The 16,894-nt window shown below is 41.4% G+C and overlaps 1 protein-coding gene across 5 annotated transcripts in view; it reads left to right on the forward strand.

The window, feature by feature from the left end:
• The window catches only part of KCNT2 (potassium sodium-activated channel subfamily T member 2), a 364,082-nt gene that overhangs the window by 169,489 nt on the left and 177,699 nt on the right, over positions 1 to 16,894 (forward strand). For all 5 annotated transcript variants that reach the window (XM_060232364.1, XM_060232365.1, XM_060232366.1 and 2 more), the window contains exons 3-6: positions 860 to 959; positions 8,375 to 8,431; positions 9,549 to 9,597; positions 15,637 to 15,696. In XM_060232364.1, coding sequence (XP_060088347.1) covers positions 860 to 959; positions 8,375 to 8,431; positions 9,549 to 9,597; positions 15,637 to 15,696 — 266 coding nt within the window. The remainder of the gene's footprint in view (positions 1 to 859; positions 960 to 8,374; positions 8,432 to 9,548; positions 9,598 to 15,636; positions 15,697 to 16,894) is intronic.

Raw genomic sequence — 16,894 nt, forward strand, 5'->3', positions numbered from 1 at the left:
GGTTTAAAGGAAATAGTCAAGACTTGAAAGAAGATACTTAAGACAGCAGCAGCTTTGTGTGCAAACAACTTTGATCTCACTTGGAAGATGTATTTGCTTTCCCTTTAGCCTTTTTTGCAGTGAGGGGTCTTTATGAACATCTACATGTTTAGTAATTTTGTTTTCTAATAAAGAATACTTCGTAGATTTTTTCTGTCTTTTAAGGGAACTAATATTGCTCACATTATTTCATTGATGGTTTCCAAGTTCTACCAAAAGCTGCTATACGTATTAACAGGCACATGTTGTTGGAGGCTTGAATCACTGTAGCGTATACACATTCTGCTTACTGAATGTGTATATCTCACCTTTCCTCCAAGGAGTCCACTTTGGCACATATTGGGTTACCACTTTTTAAATCTTCTTTAGGGTGGAGGAAAGTGACCACCACAAGACTGCCTGGTAGGTTTCCAAGATAAGTGAGATGCTGAAGATGAGACTCTTTCTTCAATTTCCAAAGTTGTTTGCTTCCACACTGCGTTGACTCAGATGTGGCTGATTGTTGTGTTTTTAAATAATTTATGTTATTCCCACTAATGACGGTAGATATGAAATTACGCATTCAGCACCAGCATTCAATTATCTGACTTTTAAGTGATTAACTATGCAGTTTCCACTTAGAACGAATACAATTCAATATTTCATAGTTGTCATCATCATTCTTCAGACGTTAATTTGAATTTTAGCATTTGTGCTCAATGTTGTTTTCCGCTGTGTCTGAGGAAATGGTTTTTGTTTTGTTTTTTTGCTGTGTTTTACAGTAAATATGGATGCAAGAGTCAAACCAAATTGTTCATTCACTTTCTTTCTTTTTAAACAGGCCTCAGAATACGCTTGTTCAATTTTTCACTCAAGCTGCTAAGTTGTTTCTTGTATATAGTTCGAGTGCTCTTGGATGACCCTTCTCGAGAACATGGATGGTAATATTACTTTTATTTGTCTCACAAAATGTTTCATAAACTGTATCACTGACATTAGTTGAATGGCCTCTAGATCCTGGCCTACGCTGTTTTTCTTAGAGTCATCCAGATTTCTAGTTGGCATCTGTTGAGAACACCTGTTTTAGTCATTCGTCTTATAAAAAGCAGGGTGTTGATGGACAGCTAGCTTGTTGGGAAGCAAGAGGCCATCTACTATTAGACAAGAAAATGTGAAACACATTCAGTTTCAGATTAGAGAAAAGTTCATTTGTTTTTTGGCGAGCCATCTGTCATTCAGCTATTGCAATCTTTTCACAAATGAGACAGTGGAGTATTAAGTCACAGCTGTAGAATGCCTGTGCAATGAAGAAATGACGAAAAAAAATCCCCCAAAAAACTTTAGGTGGAAGTTGTCAACAACAACAAAATGGATTGTTAGTCCCTGAATCCACTGGCAGCTCCTTCTATTTCCAATGGCAGCTTTTCCTACTTCCTGATGGTGCACTTGTGTTATCTTAATTGGGAGGGTTTATCATGCATTATATGCTGTCATGTTTATTTACTGTAATTGCCATGATGTCCTCCCTTTCCTTCCTGTTTTGATCTTTTTAAAGTTAAATATTATAGGAGTTCAGTCTAAACCCCTAAGAGTTTAGACTTGAGTAAGTTTGTATAGGATTCTATTTTAGTGTCTGAATCTCCAGGCAAGTAGTTTTCTTTTAATTCTTTGTGAAGTGCTACATATTTTTGTTAGAATGATTAGCCAATTTGGTGTGGTGGTTAAGAGCAACGGCCTTTAATCTGGAGAAGTGGATTTGATTCTCCACTTCTTTGCATGCAGCCAGCTGGATGACTTTGGGTCAGTGACAGTTCTCTCAGAGCTGTTCTCACAAGAGCAGGTCTTGAAGAGCTCTCTCAGCCCCACCTACCTCACAGGGCATCTGTTGTGGGAAGAGGAAGGGAAGGAGATTGTAACCCACTCTGAAACTCAGAGTGAAGAGCAGGGTAAAAATCCAACTTGTCATGTAATGAGCCACACAGCTCTTTGAACACATGCGAAAAATCTTGGAGCCACACAATACTGATTTTTTTGGAGGGTTGTCCAGCTAAAAGATATGGATTCTGAAAGGAACTAAACGATTGAGAGTGGGCAGAAGTAACATGAAAGAGATATAAATGTGGGGCAGCATTTGAAAGAGAGCCAGCATTTCCTTTCTGAGAACAGAAATGTTTAAGAGTACTGCTGTCCATGCAATCAGAGATTAGTTAACATAGTTTATCACCTTGTAGAATAATTGTAAACAATGGCAACTCTTGGGTGTGTTAAGAGAGCAGAAAGCCTTAATGTTGTAGTAGGTCAAGGCAGTTCTGATATGCAGGAAAAGATAATTGTAAATTCATAATAGTTACAATACACTTATTTCTGGGATTTCTCCCCACCATGAAACCTAGTTCTCAGTCTAAAAATGATCTGATCTGATCTGTGTGGCCTGGAGATCAGTTGTAATCACAAGAGATCTCTAGACACTGGCAACCCTAACATTGGTGAAACTTCTCAAACTGAGAAATTGCTATGTAGTTTTGTGTTTAAAAGAAATGTTTCAGATGAATTGGCTTCACCTGAGTTGGAGCATTTGAGAAATTTAGAATTTTGATTAGTGAAATTTCCCTCATGTTGCTAAACAGGGAGTTCAGCCTTGCCCCCCCAGTCGAAAGAAGAGACAGACACAAGGTATTGGGTTTAAACCGGGCCGCTTTATTAAACTCAATTAACCTGTAAACTCGGCAGGGATAATACCTGACCAGACAAGCCCCTGGGGTCACCCATGGACCCCGCCTTGTCCAAAGGGCGAGCAACCCTGCCCCCAGCACAAACCCACCGTAATCGGGTTGTAACTGAGCGGCCAGGCCCCCAGCCTTTCTCCACCTGGGCTAGCATCGATCTCCCATGGAAAGATCCGCCCAGGTGAGGCTCACCGTGATCTGCATTCCCCGCACTGAGCCGTGTAGCCCATCTGCGGTTCATACAGACCACACGCACCAATGGTGCTAGGCCATAGGTGCTCCCCTGCAAACACTGTGGCCAACACATCCCCGGCCAGCGACCAACTTACGAGCTACATAATTAACCTGACGCTATAAGGCAGTACAAGGTAGGCGAAAAACAACTCCACATGGGCCAATTATGTGAAGATGAAAAAATTCCTACCTGGCCCCCAACAAGGCGACTGGTTGAAACCTGTACTGCCAGGGAGGGTGGGCGGGCAGAGAGCCAAGAAGACAGCCGCACAAGGTCCGGGCGGGGCCAGGGCTTATATAGCCCTGACGCCGCGCCCAGACCAAGCCCCGGATGAGCTGATGCTGTCAACGCTGCTCCCTTCTTCCGCAGGGGCAAAGACGGCCCCCAGCCTGAACGCCGGCGATGCTGGCTTGGCTGGGAAGGGCCGAGCCTAGTTGGCTATTGTGTATATCTGACCATTGTTCCTATAATTCCTGCTGAACAATGTAGGGATCTCTTTTAACATTCCATTCTGTATCCTTTATTTTCTAATACACATAGTTCGTTTAATGGATCAGATAATTTTGTGTGTTCTCAAAAGTGGATTGTGTTTCTTAAGAACTTGTCTGCAGAGACTGTCAGAGTTGTTAATTCAGGTTGCTTGAGTACAAAATGAGCTCCATAAAATCTAGTTATAGAGAGAACACTTTTAAAGCTGACATTATTCTCATATTAAATCCTACATCTTGGCAACCAACAGCACAAATGTTTGTTGGAGTAAGACTCCTGCAAATTAGGCGGTAACGAGTGGATCCTCTCCATTTCATTTTGCTGTTCTTAGGTTGATTGTACCACACATTCTAGTTTAACTTTGAGATTTTCCAAAATTAATTTTGGAAGTGGTACAAATATACTTTGCTAAAGTTTGCAGTTCTCATCCTCTCTGCCCCCTTATTATTTACTGGCTCACAAATATGCATATATGAATTGATTATTTCATATGATACTTACCTTTTAATATCTCTGGATAGCCTTTTGTTTAGTGTGGTGTTTGTAGACTTTGTACTACATTATAGCTTTATGTGTTTCTTTCATTAATAATTACAGTAACTATGAAAATGGGGCATTTTGTAATTATTGTAATTCATATGATTGCTAGACAAATTCTGTGTCTAACCAGTCTATAATGAAAAACTGAAACAAAACATGATTTTCTTTTGTTTTGTTCTGTTTTTTTAGTTATTGCAGACTTTAAATCTAGTGGTTTCACTTTTATATAGCAGCCAGTGTTACAGAGAAAAGGAAACAGTGGGAGTTTGAACTCTCAATGTTACATCTGTTAGAGCTTGCTTACTTCTACTGAATGATTCACACACAGAACATATGTTGAAAGCGAAGAAATATTCATTGACTTTTAAATCTCACATTGCAAATCGTCCCAAGTCACTAGGCTCACATGTATGTACATGCAATTGATAGATTCTTTTAATACTTATTATGATATTGATGCCCTAACCTGGATAGTCAGATCTCGTCAGATCTCATCAAATCGTGGAAGCTAAGCAGGGTTGGCCTGGACTAGTATTTGGATTGAGAGATCACCAAGGCAGTCCATGGTCACTATGCAGAGGCAGGCAATGGTAAACCACCTCTAACCATCTCTTGTCTTGAAAACCCTACTGGCTCACCATTAATCAGCTGTAACTTGACAGCACTTTCCATCACTACCACTATATCCTTGCATTAAAGGGGGAAAACTGCCCCCCCCCAGACCTGTATTTACAGAACTCCCAAATTTGCATCTGTTGGAGTTCTCAATGGATCAACATGCCTTATCACATCTAACCTTTCCTTGACTAGTGCTCAATTGCCATGACACCCATATGTGGGATAATTGTTGTTTGCAAAGGCTCTGGTCACTATTCAAAGTGGGTTTATAGAGCCTCATTTCAGATAAACACCTTAAATCAAAAGTTGAGGCAGCATGACTGCAAACCTGGCACTTGACTCAGTTTGCAGATATCCTAGAAACGCTGATACTCAAATAAACAATGTGGTTGTTGGTTGAAAGCCAATATAATTCCCTTCTGCAAGCAATCTTTTTATTTGAAAACATTAATCAGCTTACATGTCTCTTTGCTCTGTATTATACTAGGGCTTTTTGATTGTTGTTGTTAAATACATTATACAGCTCACTATTAAAGTTGGTCTCCACATATGAGATGTTCTACTTATTCATCCGGTTTCCCATGATGTAGTAAATCATTTTTGCCACACACTCATGAAAGTTCTTATTTTACAAGATGTTCCAACCAATTAAAAATTCCCTGAAAAATGAGCCACTGGTTTTAATGAGGCCCATATAAATGTTACTTGGGTTTTATGCAGTACTTTTGGATCAGGTGACATTAAAACACTTGCACAGTCATTAATTTACAAATGCTCCTAGACATCCTGGGAGAAAGGTTGATGCTTATTATCTACATAAGGGCAAACTCCCTCAGGCTCGATTAGGGTTGGAACTGACAATTAGAAGCAAAAGCATAGAACATCTGGATGACTCTCTCTGTGTGTGTCTCTCTCCCAAGTGTTTTAAATTGACTCATAACTTCACGTCCCAATCCCAGACCATGAAGTTCCCAAACCTTGTTACTTGGTGGCTGCTGCTGGTTCTTTCTTTCTTTCTTTCTTTCTTTCTTTCTTTCTTTCTTTCTTTCTTTCTTTCTTTCTTTCTTTCTTTCTTTCTTTCTTTCTTTCTTTCTTTCTTTCTTTCTTTCTTTCTTTCTTTCTTTCTTTCTTTCTTTCTTTCTTTCTTTCTTTCTTTCTTCTTCTTCCTTCCTTCCTTCCTTCCTTCCTTCCTTCCTTCCTTCCTTCCTTCCTTCCTTCCTTCCTTCCTAAACCACTGGGACTCTATCAGAGTAGCATTCTAGATGCTGAGAATGGAATGGGAGGGGAGAGACAGAGAGATGCTCATGTTGCCATAGGAAAAAAAAGTGGGGAGAGAGCCACCAGAGTATCAGCAAGTGGGTAGGATACTTACCTGATTTATCTTAAAATCCAGGTCAGAATTCAGCTTGGTTTTTTTAAGACTCACTCTGGGTTGAAAGTATTTTGGAATTGCCAATATCTGTGTTACAAGGCAAAGATTTATTTATATATTTATTTGAAGCATTTTTTGTTGTTTTTTAAATTTTCAAGCAAGTTTGTTTCAAAATACAGAGATACACACAGAATCATATACAGAATTATACAAACAAGACCAAACCCACCCACTCACCAACAAACAAGCAAACAAACCCTAAAGTGGCCCAAGCAGGGAGGTTGTTCAGTGTAGGAATGTTAAACAATACGCAATTGGAAGACAATGTTATAGTGGAGCAGACAAAATTCCCTGGGAAGGGGCCATTACTGAGAAGGTCCTTTTTCACATTGCCACCTATCTAGCTTCAGATGATGGGAACACATGAAGCAGGGCCCTGAAGGTGACTGAAGTGGTTGGATAGGTTCATTTGAGATTAGCTGATTTGTATGGTGTGCTAGCTAAAACTGTATAGGACTTTACAGATGAAAAACAGCATCTTGAATTGGGCCTGGAACAGTGAACTTCAATGAAATTGCCTTCTACCATAAAGAACCTATGGCAATGTAAATGTTGACATTTTGCAAGCATAAAGATTGTCTGTTATCTCCTTTGCCAAATCCGAGGTTGAGACAGATAGCTCATGTGTTCTGAAAGAAAACAATAACAACCAAACCAAATTCTGGCCAAGAAAATCTAAATTTTGAGACCTGCAAGACTACATAGCATCTTACTTTGTAAGTGCAATTCTAAGCAGAGTTACACCCCTCAAAGCCTATTAAGTGACTTTAGAAGAACTGCACTGCAATTCTGTAGTTTTGATAGTCTAATCATTGCTTTACTATCTCATGAGGAAAGTTATGATGGGATCTGATACCACCTCTGATCTTCCCATCCCATAAATCTTATTTCTTCACCTTCTTCCTTCCAAAATTTCAGCAGGTATTGCTCACATACATTCAATAATGTATTTGGATAAAAGGGTGATTAAAACTTGGGTTCTTTTGTTTTTTTTTTAAAATGAAACTTCTCAGCAAGTAGAACTCTAACACCCAAGTAGGCTTCCCAACCCCCCCCCCCCCCGTCCTGCCGGGGGACCCCTGGATTAGCAGCCTAATCCCCCGCTCTCTAAAAATCTGATAGCGGGGGTGGGGAGTGGTGGTGGTGGGGGGGGGGGTGGAACGGCGCTGTGTCTCTTTTCCTGTCTGGCTTCAGACTTCTCCCTTCCTCCGGGTCACAAAGACCTGCTCACCGCCGGCCTGCTATTTGCTCCAGTCAGGCCTCCCTTCGCGAGGTGCATGCTGGGACTTGTAGTCCTTGAATCCTCTCCGGCTGCCGGGTGGCGTCTCCTTGGGGAGTCTGGTCGGTGGGGGGGGGAGCTCCGCCCCCGGAGGACCATGTGCGTTTCTACCTCTGGAGGCTTCAGTCGTTGATTGAAAGGCTTCCTCTTGGGATGGTGTGTCTGTGTTACTTTGAAGAAGTTGGCAGCAACTCGTGAGTAGAAAGGCCCATCCCCTTCAAAGTTGCCAGAAATGGGGGGGGACACGTCTGCTGAGCATTATTCTCTATGTGGAGATTGATTCTCATAGGGTATAATGGGGAATTGATCTGGAGGTTTCGGGGGCTCTGGGGGAGCTGTTTTTTGAGGTAGAGGCACCAAATTTTCACTATAGTATCTAGTGACTCTCTCCAAAGTATCTGCCAAGTTTCAAAACAATTAAACCAGGGGGTCCCATTCTATGAGCCCCAAAAGAAGGTGCCCCTATCCTTCATTATTTCCTATGGAAGGAAGACATTTAAAAAGGTGTGCGGTTCCTTTAAATGTGATGGCCAGAACTCCCTTGGAGTTCAATTATGCTTGTCACACCCTTGTTCCTGTCTCCGCCCAGATGTCTCCTGGCTCCACCCCCAAAGTCCCCAGATATTTCTTGAATTGGACTTGGCAGCCCTACACCCAAGGCCACATTCTGCATTTCTGTGGAATCTTGGCATACATGTGCCACATATCTTGTGCTGTCTGTCTAAAATCTTGTTTTCAGTATCATATCTATGGCAACATATTTTTGAAATGAACAAGTCTTAATTGCAACTTTTTCTATGGCATATTTAATACCTACTATTACCTTTTCTTATTTGAACGGCTCATCTGCCTGAGACAATATGCTATTAGATTGTTCCGCTTATTATTTTGCAACTATTTACAGACTGTTGTTACAACAAGTTAATTATCTTGTCTGGCTTTTCTTTTCCCTTTTGGCCGTAATACCATTTGTTGTGCTGTTACGTTACTTTAAATGAAAATGGATTTTAACATTTGACATCATGGATATCTGGTAGCAAGGAATTAAATCGAGCTTGTTCCAATCAAAGCTACACTCCTGCAGCAATAGATTGGTAAGTTTTAAGGTTGTGTCCACAATAATTGGGATACCTTTTTGCATTTAGATGTTATCAGTTACTGTTTGTTAAAAAGTATCAGCTGATTTAGCTGCACTTTTGCAAGATGGATAACTAGACTATAATTGCTCTTACTGTAAAATACAATTGGTACAGAAAATAAATGTTTGTGGCCACAGGCTATCAGGGATTCCTCTTGTGTAAACCCTATGAAAATATCACACTGAAGCCAGCAGTGATCTGCTTGGCAGAGTAGTTGAAGGAGCAGTGATTCACCAAATTAGATTTCATGAATGGTCTGTTTCCTTTCCTAATGGGAGCAGGGGTAATTTTTGGCCCTCCTTCCATGAGGTTTGGAGGATGAGGCTCCTTGAGAGCAAGGTTAGGTCAGAGGTTGAAGACAAACACACCCCTTTCTCTTGGGCCTTTCTGTTGCTACTTCCTTCTCTAAATTGAATAACACAAGATTAGCAGGTTGCCTTTGTGGCCTAGGAAGCATAATTAATGTGGTATCATTTCTACAAGGAATTTCTCTCCTTAAAAACATAGCTAATTAAAAAGATGAAGAGTCAAAATGTGTCTGCCTAAAACATAAATGGACAGATCCTTTTTCAGTTGTGTTCATGGTAGTGAAAACAAAAACCTTCTCTGCATTATAATGCCTTAATGATGATCTCAATTTGACATTGCTGATGTCTTCGTAATAAATCACATACCCCAGTCTTATTATCCATATTACTGTTCGTTATGGGTTAGGAAGTATTTTCTCTTCCTCTCTTATGTTCTCTTTTGGACAGAAGGAGAACTCTGCTGGTTATAGTTTCTTCTGTGGTTGCTTGCAACATTGGGGGAAGGGTGATAAATGTCACATTGATTCCAATCAAGTTTCTGGCTCTGGGCTGCTGACATTTTTATAGGGTGTTAAAGCAGAAACATTTGGAAGGCATTAAAAACCTTTAAAGGGATGAGTAGTTTATTCCCAGGTTGTCACAAGTATGCCCACACAGGGCCATGCTTGTTTATGCATCTTAGAAAGTTACTTTGCGATCAGAGTAGGCTCTGAAATGCTGTTTGATGAGAATGTCCCATTAATTTTGTTCCTGTATTTTAACAGGAGGCCTATTATTTGGGTGAACAGAAGCTTACCTTTATGGGGACTGCAGGTAATTCAAGATTCAGTTTTCTGCAGGTCTTGCAGATGTTGTATAATGACATAATGCTGTTCAACTGATAAACCGTTGAGAAGGTAAACATTGAGAAACCTGAATTATACCCTCACAAGGAATAAGGCCTGTTGTGAAGAAAAATACAATGGGCTCTAGAAAGAGGCTCTGGGTAAGTTGTCCCCCCACCCTTGCTGTCTTCCCACTCACCGCACAGCTGAAACAGATGCTGGCTTTCCCTCTGCATGTGTGTATATGTATGTGTCCCTGTGTCTGGTGACTCAAAGCCCTGAAAGAGGCCCAGAATGGAGATAAGGAGGAATAATTATGGGGGTGTTGGGGGCATGACGACAGACACTGGAGCTCAGCATTCCTTTTGTTTGCAATGAATTTTTGCCACCTTTTCTTGTCATATTCAGCCTTGCAGCATTTAGCATCAGCGTGAACATGTGGCATGATCTGGATTTTTTTGCGTGGCTTGGTTGTGTTATGATATATCATAGAGTATGCACCTCAAGGTTGCTGTTTTCTGCAGGGGAACTGATCTCATTTCAGCTTTCCATCCCCCCCCCCCTGCAGCCTCTACCTAGGAAAAGTACAGTCTTTCTCCTCAGTGTGGATCAATGCAGGAGGAAAGCATCCTCAGCAGTATAATGACACAGAGTCCACCTTACAAAGTGGCCATTTGCTTCAGGGAAACTGATATCTGCCATTTGGAGAGCAGTTTTAATTCTAAGTGATCTCCAGCACTCACTTGCAGTGTGGCAACAATGGTTCCCCAGGAGGAAGTGGCTGGTTTGGAGGGTGGAGTCTGTGGCATTGTACCTGTCTGAGGCTACACCACTCCTCAATGCCCACCCTCTCCAGGCTCCACCCCTCAAATCTCCAGGAATTTCAATTTCCCAACCTGGAGTTGGCAACCCTATCTCCTCATCCAATCATCCACCTACCTTGATCTGCTCCTCTGACTTCAGCTTTCCATCTCTTCCCCCCTCTGTGCAGGCTCTACCTAGGAAAAGGACAGTCTTTCTCCACAGTGGGGGGACCAAAGCAGCATACATTAGTCTCCTCTCCCCCTTTAGATCTATACAACAACTGTGTGGGGTAGATTAGCGTTTGTAAATCCTAACAGTTAGGCTGAAAGTCTGTGAGTGGTCCAAAATCACCCAGTCAGATTCTACAGCAAGAAACTGGGTCTGAGAGGCCCTGCTGTGAAGCACTAACTCCTGTGCAACACTGTCTGTCATTGGAGGGCTGCTGCTGAATGGTAGCAAGCAGCCAGGCATAGGGTAGCCAGCCTCCAAGTGGAGCCTGAATATCTCCTGGGATCACAACTGAATTCCAGGCAATCCTCATCTGTCCTGGGGTGGCTGAGAGGAGGAAGAGAGGGAATTATAGGAAAGAGGCAGCATCCATGGCCTCTGAGGAAACACTCCTTGCAGGGCCAGGCCTTGCTACCTAGTCACATTATGACAGCGGTGACGGCAGCTCCCTGACTATTTTGACAGCCTTTGGAGGCTGCGTGTGCTGGGAGGCTATCTGTGTGGGTCATGGATGCGGCTGCAGAGGTTTGTTGCTGCTGGCAGCCACAATGCCTTTTAGAGCAATGCCCTTTCTAGGGCCTGTTGACAGAGAGGACAAAGGAGCATCAGAGATGTGTCTGTCTCTGACGTAAGACTGTTTTGGTGGTTTGTTCAACATTCCTGGGCCTGCAATAGGCGGGGGTAGGGGAGTCAGCCAATAGAAGGCTATAAATGCTGACTGAGCCATGAAGGGCCAATGGTTTGTAGTGTGCACCTCTAAGCCAATGGGAGCCTTCCATTTGGCCACCACCATAGGGGAATTATTATCTATGATAACAATAAGAGTTCTTCTGCAGATTAATGCTGGGATCCAAGGACTGTCATTATCAAAGCGAAAGTACTTCTCTTTACAGGGGTTGGTTCAGAGTTGCTTTTCCTCTCTTTGTTAGCATGGCCACCCATGCTACCTTGAACTGTGCCCTAAAGTTCCCCCAACCTCTGGAAGTAACTTTTGGGAGGAACAAGGGTCTGCTGTGGCTAGGAGAGCGGGAAAAAAGCAGGATTTCTGTGCCTGGACCTTTGGACTTGAATGCAACTTAATTTAGCATGAAAGCTTCCCTTTGGAAAGAATTCTTGTAAAGAGCAAGCCTTTGTTCCTATGTAACCTGTGGGTGTTCTTTTTTTCTTGTGGTAGAGGGATAGACATATATCTTCATTCAGCCAAGCAAAGAGGCTCTTGAATGAAGTTGGCACTGCAGTGGCCCCCAATCATACAGTTCTCCTTTTGACATGGAGCTCCCACTCCTGGGAAAGAAGCACCCTTTATCATCCAGCAAAGAGTTCAAACTGTGTTTGAACAGAATTCGGAAAACTAGAAATACTACAAATAATAGTGTATAACGGCTGGTACAAATAGTATTTTTATGATAACATTGCACAATATCATGCTCGTTTCTGATTGGCTTCCATGTGAAATTTTTGACAAATATTTTCACAGTTCAAAAACCAGAATACTGTGTGATAAATTAGAGAGAGTTCCATCTGCTCACTGAAGAACATGACAGCTGAGCACTCTTGTCTTTTGAATGTAGGTCATTGGTATAAAAATATTCCAGTTACAGGAATTTCCTTAGTCCAGATAATAATCATGGCCTAATTCACCATGATCCTCTCTGGAACCCCTTTGAAACAAGTGAAGATTTTGCAGATATTCAGTGGCCTTCATCTAGCAGCCATGAACCTGTGTTACTTTTGCAGAGCCACTTTATCATGAAGAAATTGATGTATAGGCTGAGTATCTTGATTGCTAGCTACACGTGGAATAAGGCTTAAGTTCACATTCCATAGACTTCAAGGACTTGCAAGGATAAAACAGGAAGAGAATGTTGCAGTTCCTAGGGCCTGCAAAATGGAGCTGTTCCACCAGACTTTGAGGTGGTGGACACTCAGGTATCTGGCCTCCCTGCCAGTGTTGGCCCATCCATCTGCCCATATGGAGCACCAACACTATTTCCACTTGACTCTATATAGGCTTATATTATGATTTATATCTCAGCATTTTAAAAATTGTTTAAAATTGTGTAATTGTTTTAGAATTTGTTAACTTGTTTTTAATGTTTTCTGTTCTGTTGTTACCAACATGAGCCTGCTTGTGGGGAAGGCGGGATAGAAATCCAAAATAATAAATAATAATAAACCATTAAAAGAGATCCTAGGAATACTTTTCTGAAGATGCAGATCAATGAAATTAAATGTGTTTATCTTCCTGCTTAATCAGTTGTAGAACACTCTCTTTGTTTTCTCAGTGAGACTGCTTTTTTATATGTGGCTTGCTGCAGAGGAGGTGTTGATCTTCAGAAACACGTCCAGGACTTCAGTGAACACATGAAACTAGTCTTGGATCTGTTATTGTTCCTTGCTAAGTTCATATAAGAAAGATCTATTTTTTGAAATGGTTAGCATTTCTGCACAGCCGTAAGAAGCAATTTGTTCAGCAAATAGAAGGCAGAAAGTACACAACTCAGGTCTTTGTAGGCATAACTAGCTCTGGTCTAAATGATGCTCTGGTCAGAATGTCTCTGGGATGGCCAAAACTCTCTCATGCTGAGCAACAAAGAGATGAGCCAGGTGCTATTTTCCAGTTCCTATTCCTCTCCTTATAAGCTGCCTGTGCCAGGCTGATGGAGAAGAGGAGTCAGGCCTAGTGAACAGTTGAGATGGTCACTTCATTTGTTTTTAGAAAAATGCTTGTTTTGCGGCAGTGGATGTGACCACAGGAGACACTGTTGTGAGGCCTATTTTCCCAAAACGAAACCCATAGCAGATTGTGAAAGTTGTGGTGATTTAGAAGAAGAGGAGGAGATTAGTTTTATACCCTGCCCTTCACTACCTGAAGGAGTCTCAGAGAGGTTTACAATATCCTTTCCCTTCTCCTCCCCACAACAGGCACCCTGTGAGGTAGGTGAGGCTGAGAGAGCTCTCCAAGAGCTAATCTTGAGTAGAACAGTTCTGAGAGAATTATGACTGACCTAAGGTCACTCCAGCAGTTGCATGTTAAGGAGTGGGGAATCAAACCCTGTTCTCCCAGATAAAAGTCCACATACTTAACCACTGCAGCAAACTGACTCTCCTCCACTTAGAATTCTAAGGGTTTTTTCACCAGAATGAAACAATTTGAACAAGCTGAGTGACCGGATGCCTGCATCATATGATTCACTTCAACCAGAACCAGTTTTGCATATTTGGAGACATTTGAATGATTTCCTGGTGCTGCTGTTATTTTTATACTTTATCTCAACCTGTAATATCTGTTCTGAATCTTGATTATGCAATTGTTCAGGATGTTGGGTTTTCATTAGCAAGTGACATTTGTTTAAAATTAGAAATTCTCATGCTAATCGTATTCAAAATTCCAGACTCTGTAAAATGCTTCTGCAAATACCAGTTCTTACAATAACCTGTAGTTATTGAATATATGCAGTAATTTTAAGCCATTTAGTTCTTTTTATAGTTGTTTTAAAATTGGCAAGGGTTATACTTGTTTAAAGTGTCTGAGACATATTAATCTCAGAAATTTGAATCTGAGACCTTGAAATAACCTTATCTATAAACCAAGTGTAAGTATGATGATTCAAACTGATGCCTACCCAGGTTGTCTAGTTTAACCAGTTTCTATATTGGTTTGTTTGCCTTGGATTTGATCTGGAAGTCCCCATTATATGCATTAAAATTGCAGTTGATTCCAAATACAGTTAATTCCATCTCTCTTATGCCAGTTGTATAACTGGAGGGTGTAGTAGGAGCTTTTTCTGATTGTTGTTGATTGCAAATGATTGCATGCTTTGTGGGTACTGTAAGGTATTTTCAATTCATGTTCATAGTGTAAGCAGATGCAAATTTGTGTTCATAGTATTTTGTAGGCATGTTCAGGGATGACCTAAAAAGTATAAGGGTTAAATGATGGATCACTGTGCAGGGATCGCAGATCTCAACAGTTCTCTCTCACCCTGCCCCCCTCCCCCCGCAATACCTGGCCTTGGAAAAGTTTATTCCCTGATTTGTAGAACCCCTGTGGAGTAGTAACCATATGGGTCTGGAGCCTGCAATAACAGAGTGGGAAGAGGGCAAAACTACAAGCTTGTTCCTCCTTTTAAGCACTTTTTCATGCAGGAGGGAACAATTTTTTCACCTTCACTCCACCCATTGTTGTCTCCTGACCCTCACAACTGTTACCGCATGCACATCCCAAAACCTGGGAATAAACTTTCCTGGAGTTGGAAATGGCTGCTTGAGAAGGGAAAGTCTGGGAAGATCAGCTGCTGCCAGCTCCTTTCTCTGACAGATTGCAGGATCCATCTGTAATCTGTTGCTGGAAACTCTCCCCTCTTTTTTCCTCATGTGTTGAGTTAGCAAATGTACTGCAGAAGACAGGTCTATCAGTGGATTTCATCCTCTAATTACCTGATGTTAGGCATGTGACATTGGGAAGCCATGACCTCATGCCCTGCTTGTCGGCTTCTCATTACTGTTGGAGTTGGAATGCTGGGAAAAAAAATGGACCATGGCTTGGTGCATCAAGACAGTTCCTATGTTTCTTGTGCTGCATGGATTAGCTCTTTCAGTGCCTTTATACCAACACTTCTGACAGCTTTTTTCTGATGATGACCAAGTGGTAGCATGAAGACAAATGGCACGCTATAGGTCAACCTGTATGCAGAGCACGAATAGGTGAAATGTTGAAGTAGTTACCATATAGAGGCAGATTTAGTTGTGTTTCTGTCGGATGTTGGCTACTTTGGAAATCAAAATGCTAGAGTGGATGAGCATTTGTTTTGATCCAGTAGACCTTTCCTTAGTAGAAGACCTCTGAAGAAGAGATAAAAGGATGGAATTTAGTTTTATTGGTAGCTTGAAAAATAACTTTTGACTGGCATACCAGCTAAATTGTTCATAATTTAATTTCATGTTTGCTTGGTTCTTTGAATACTGAACATGATTTCACGTGTCACTTCTTTAGGTGTCAGTGGCTGTAATAAGTCTATTGGAAACCATACTTCTGAGCTATCTGAGCTATAAAGTAAGTAATTATAGCCATTTTCTTCCAAATCATCTTTCCAATGGGAGTCTGTTTCACCTAATTAAAGTTTGCAAATGAGTAGGTTGTTCCTTGCCTCATTCAATTCCCTTGAACTATGATGCCACCAGGATCACACAGGATCCACATTCAGCTAAATTCCCATTTGGTGACTAAGGCCAACAAGCATTAATCTTAGGATTCAACAGAGCCATTGAGGACACAGAAGAAGTGCTGAGGACACTGTATAAATAAGAACAGAGTTTATATGAGAAAGATATAGCATTCAAAATACATAACAAGCCTAACTTTTCCTTATCCTATCGCTGAGTGCTTTTCCTTCCTACCTCACTTGTCAAAACACTAGCGAGCATAGCTTATCCCTAAAAAGATCTGAAACAAACTTTCTTTCTTAACTTTTTTATGTCTGTCTGTCCGTTCGTCCGTCCGTACATCCATCCGTCATCTGTCATCTACCATCTGCAATATATTATCTGTCATCTATTATCTATCTATCTATCAATCTATCTATTATCTATCATCTACCTATTATCTATCTATCTATCTATTATCCTGATGCATAGCTATGCCTAAAAAGATTTGAAACAAACTGCCTTTCTTTCTTAACCTTTTATGTCTGTCTATCTGTCTGTCTGTCATCCATCATCTATCAGCTTGCTCTCCAGTTTGGTGTAGTGGTTAAGTGTGTGGACTCTTATCTGGGATAACTGGGTTTGATTCCCCACTCCTCCACTTGCAGCTGCTGGGATGGCCTTGGGTCAGCCTTAGCTCTCACAGAGATGTCCTTGAAAGGGCAGCTCCTGGGAAAGCTTTCTCAGTCCCACCTTCCTTACAGGGTGTCTGTTGTTGCGGGGGGGGGGGGGGGCGGGGGGGAAGGTAAAGAATATTGTAAGCCGGTCTGAGACTCTGAGATTCAGAGTTTAGGGTGAGGTATAAATCCAATATCATCTTCTTCATTGGTTCTTTCTCTCATTCTTTCACTCAGAGTCACTTCAATTAACAGGTACACATTTCCCCTCTCCCAGCCCACATCCTTTCTTTTGAAACTGCCTGTCTCAAATCATGTATCCATCTGCAACATTTTGTGGCATTATCTACCAATGTTATATGCATTACATCACACCAAACATTCAAGATGCCCCCCCCCCCCAATTTAGTCTGTCATCCTGTTTGATTCTTT

This window comes from Heteronotia binoei, chromosome 2 (assembly GCF_032191835.1).
Source record: "Heteronotia binoei isolate CCM8104 ecotype False Entrance Well chromosome 2, APGP_CSIRO_Hbin_v1, whole genome shotgun sequence".
Taxonomy (NCBI): domain Eukaryota; kingdom Metazoa; phylum Chordata; class Lepidosauria; order Squamata; family Gekkonidae; genus Heteronotia; species Heteronotia binoei.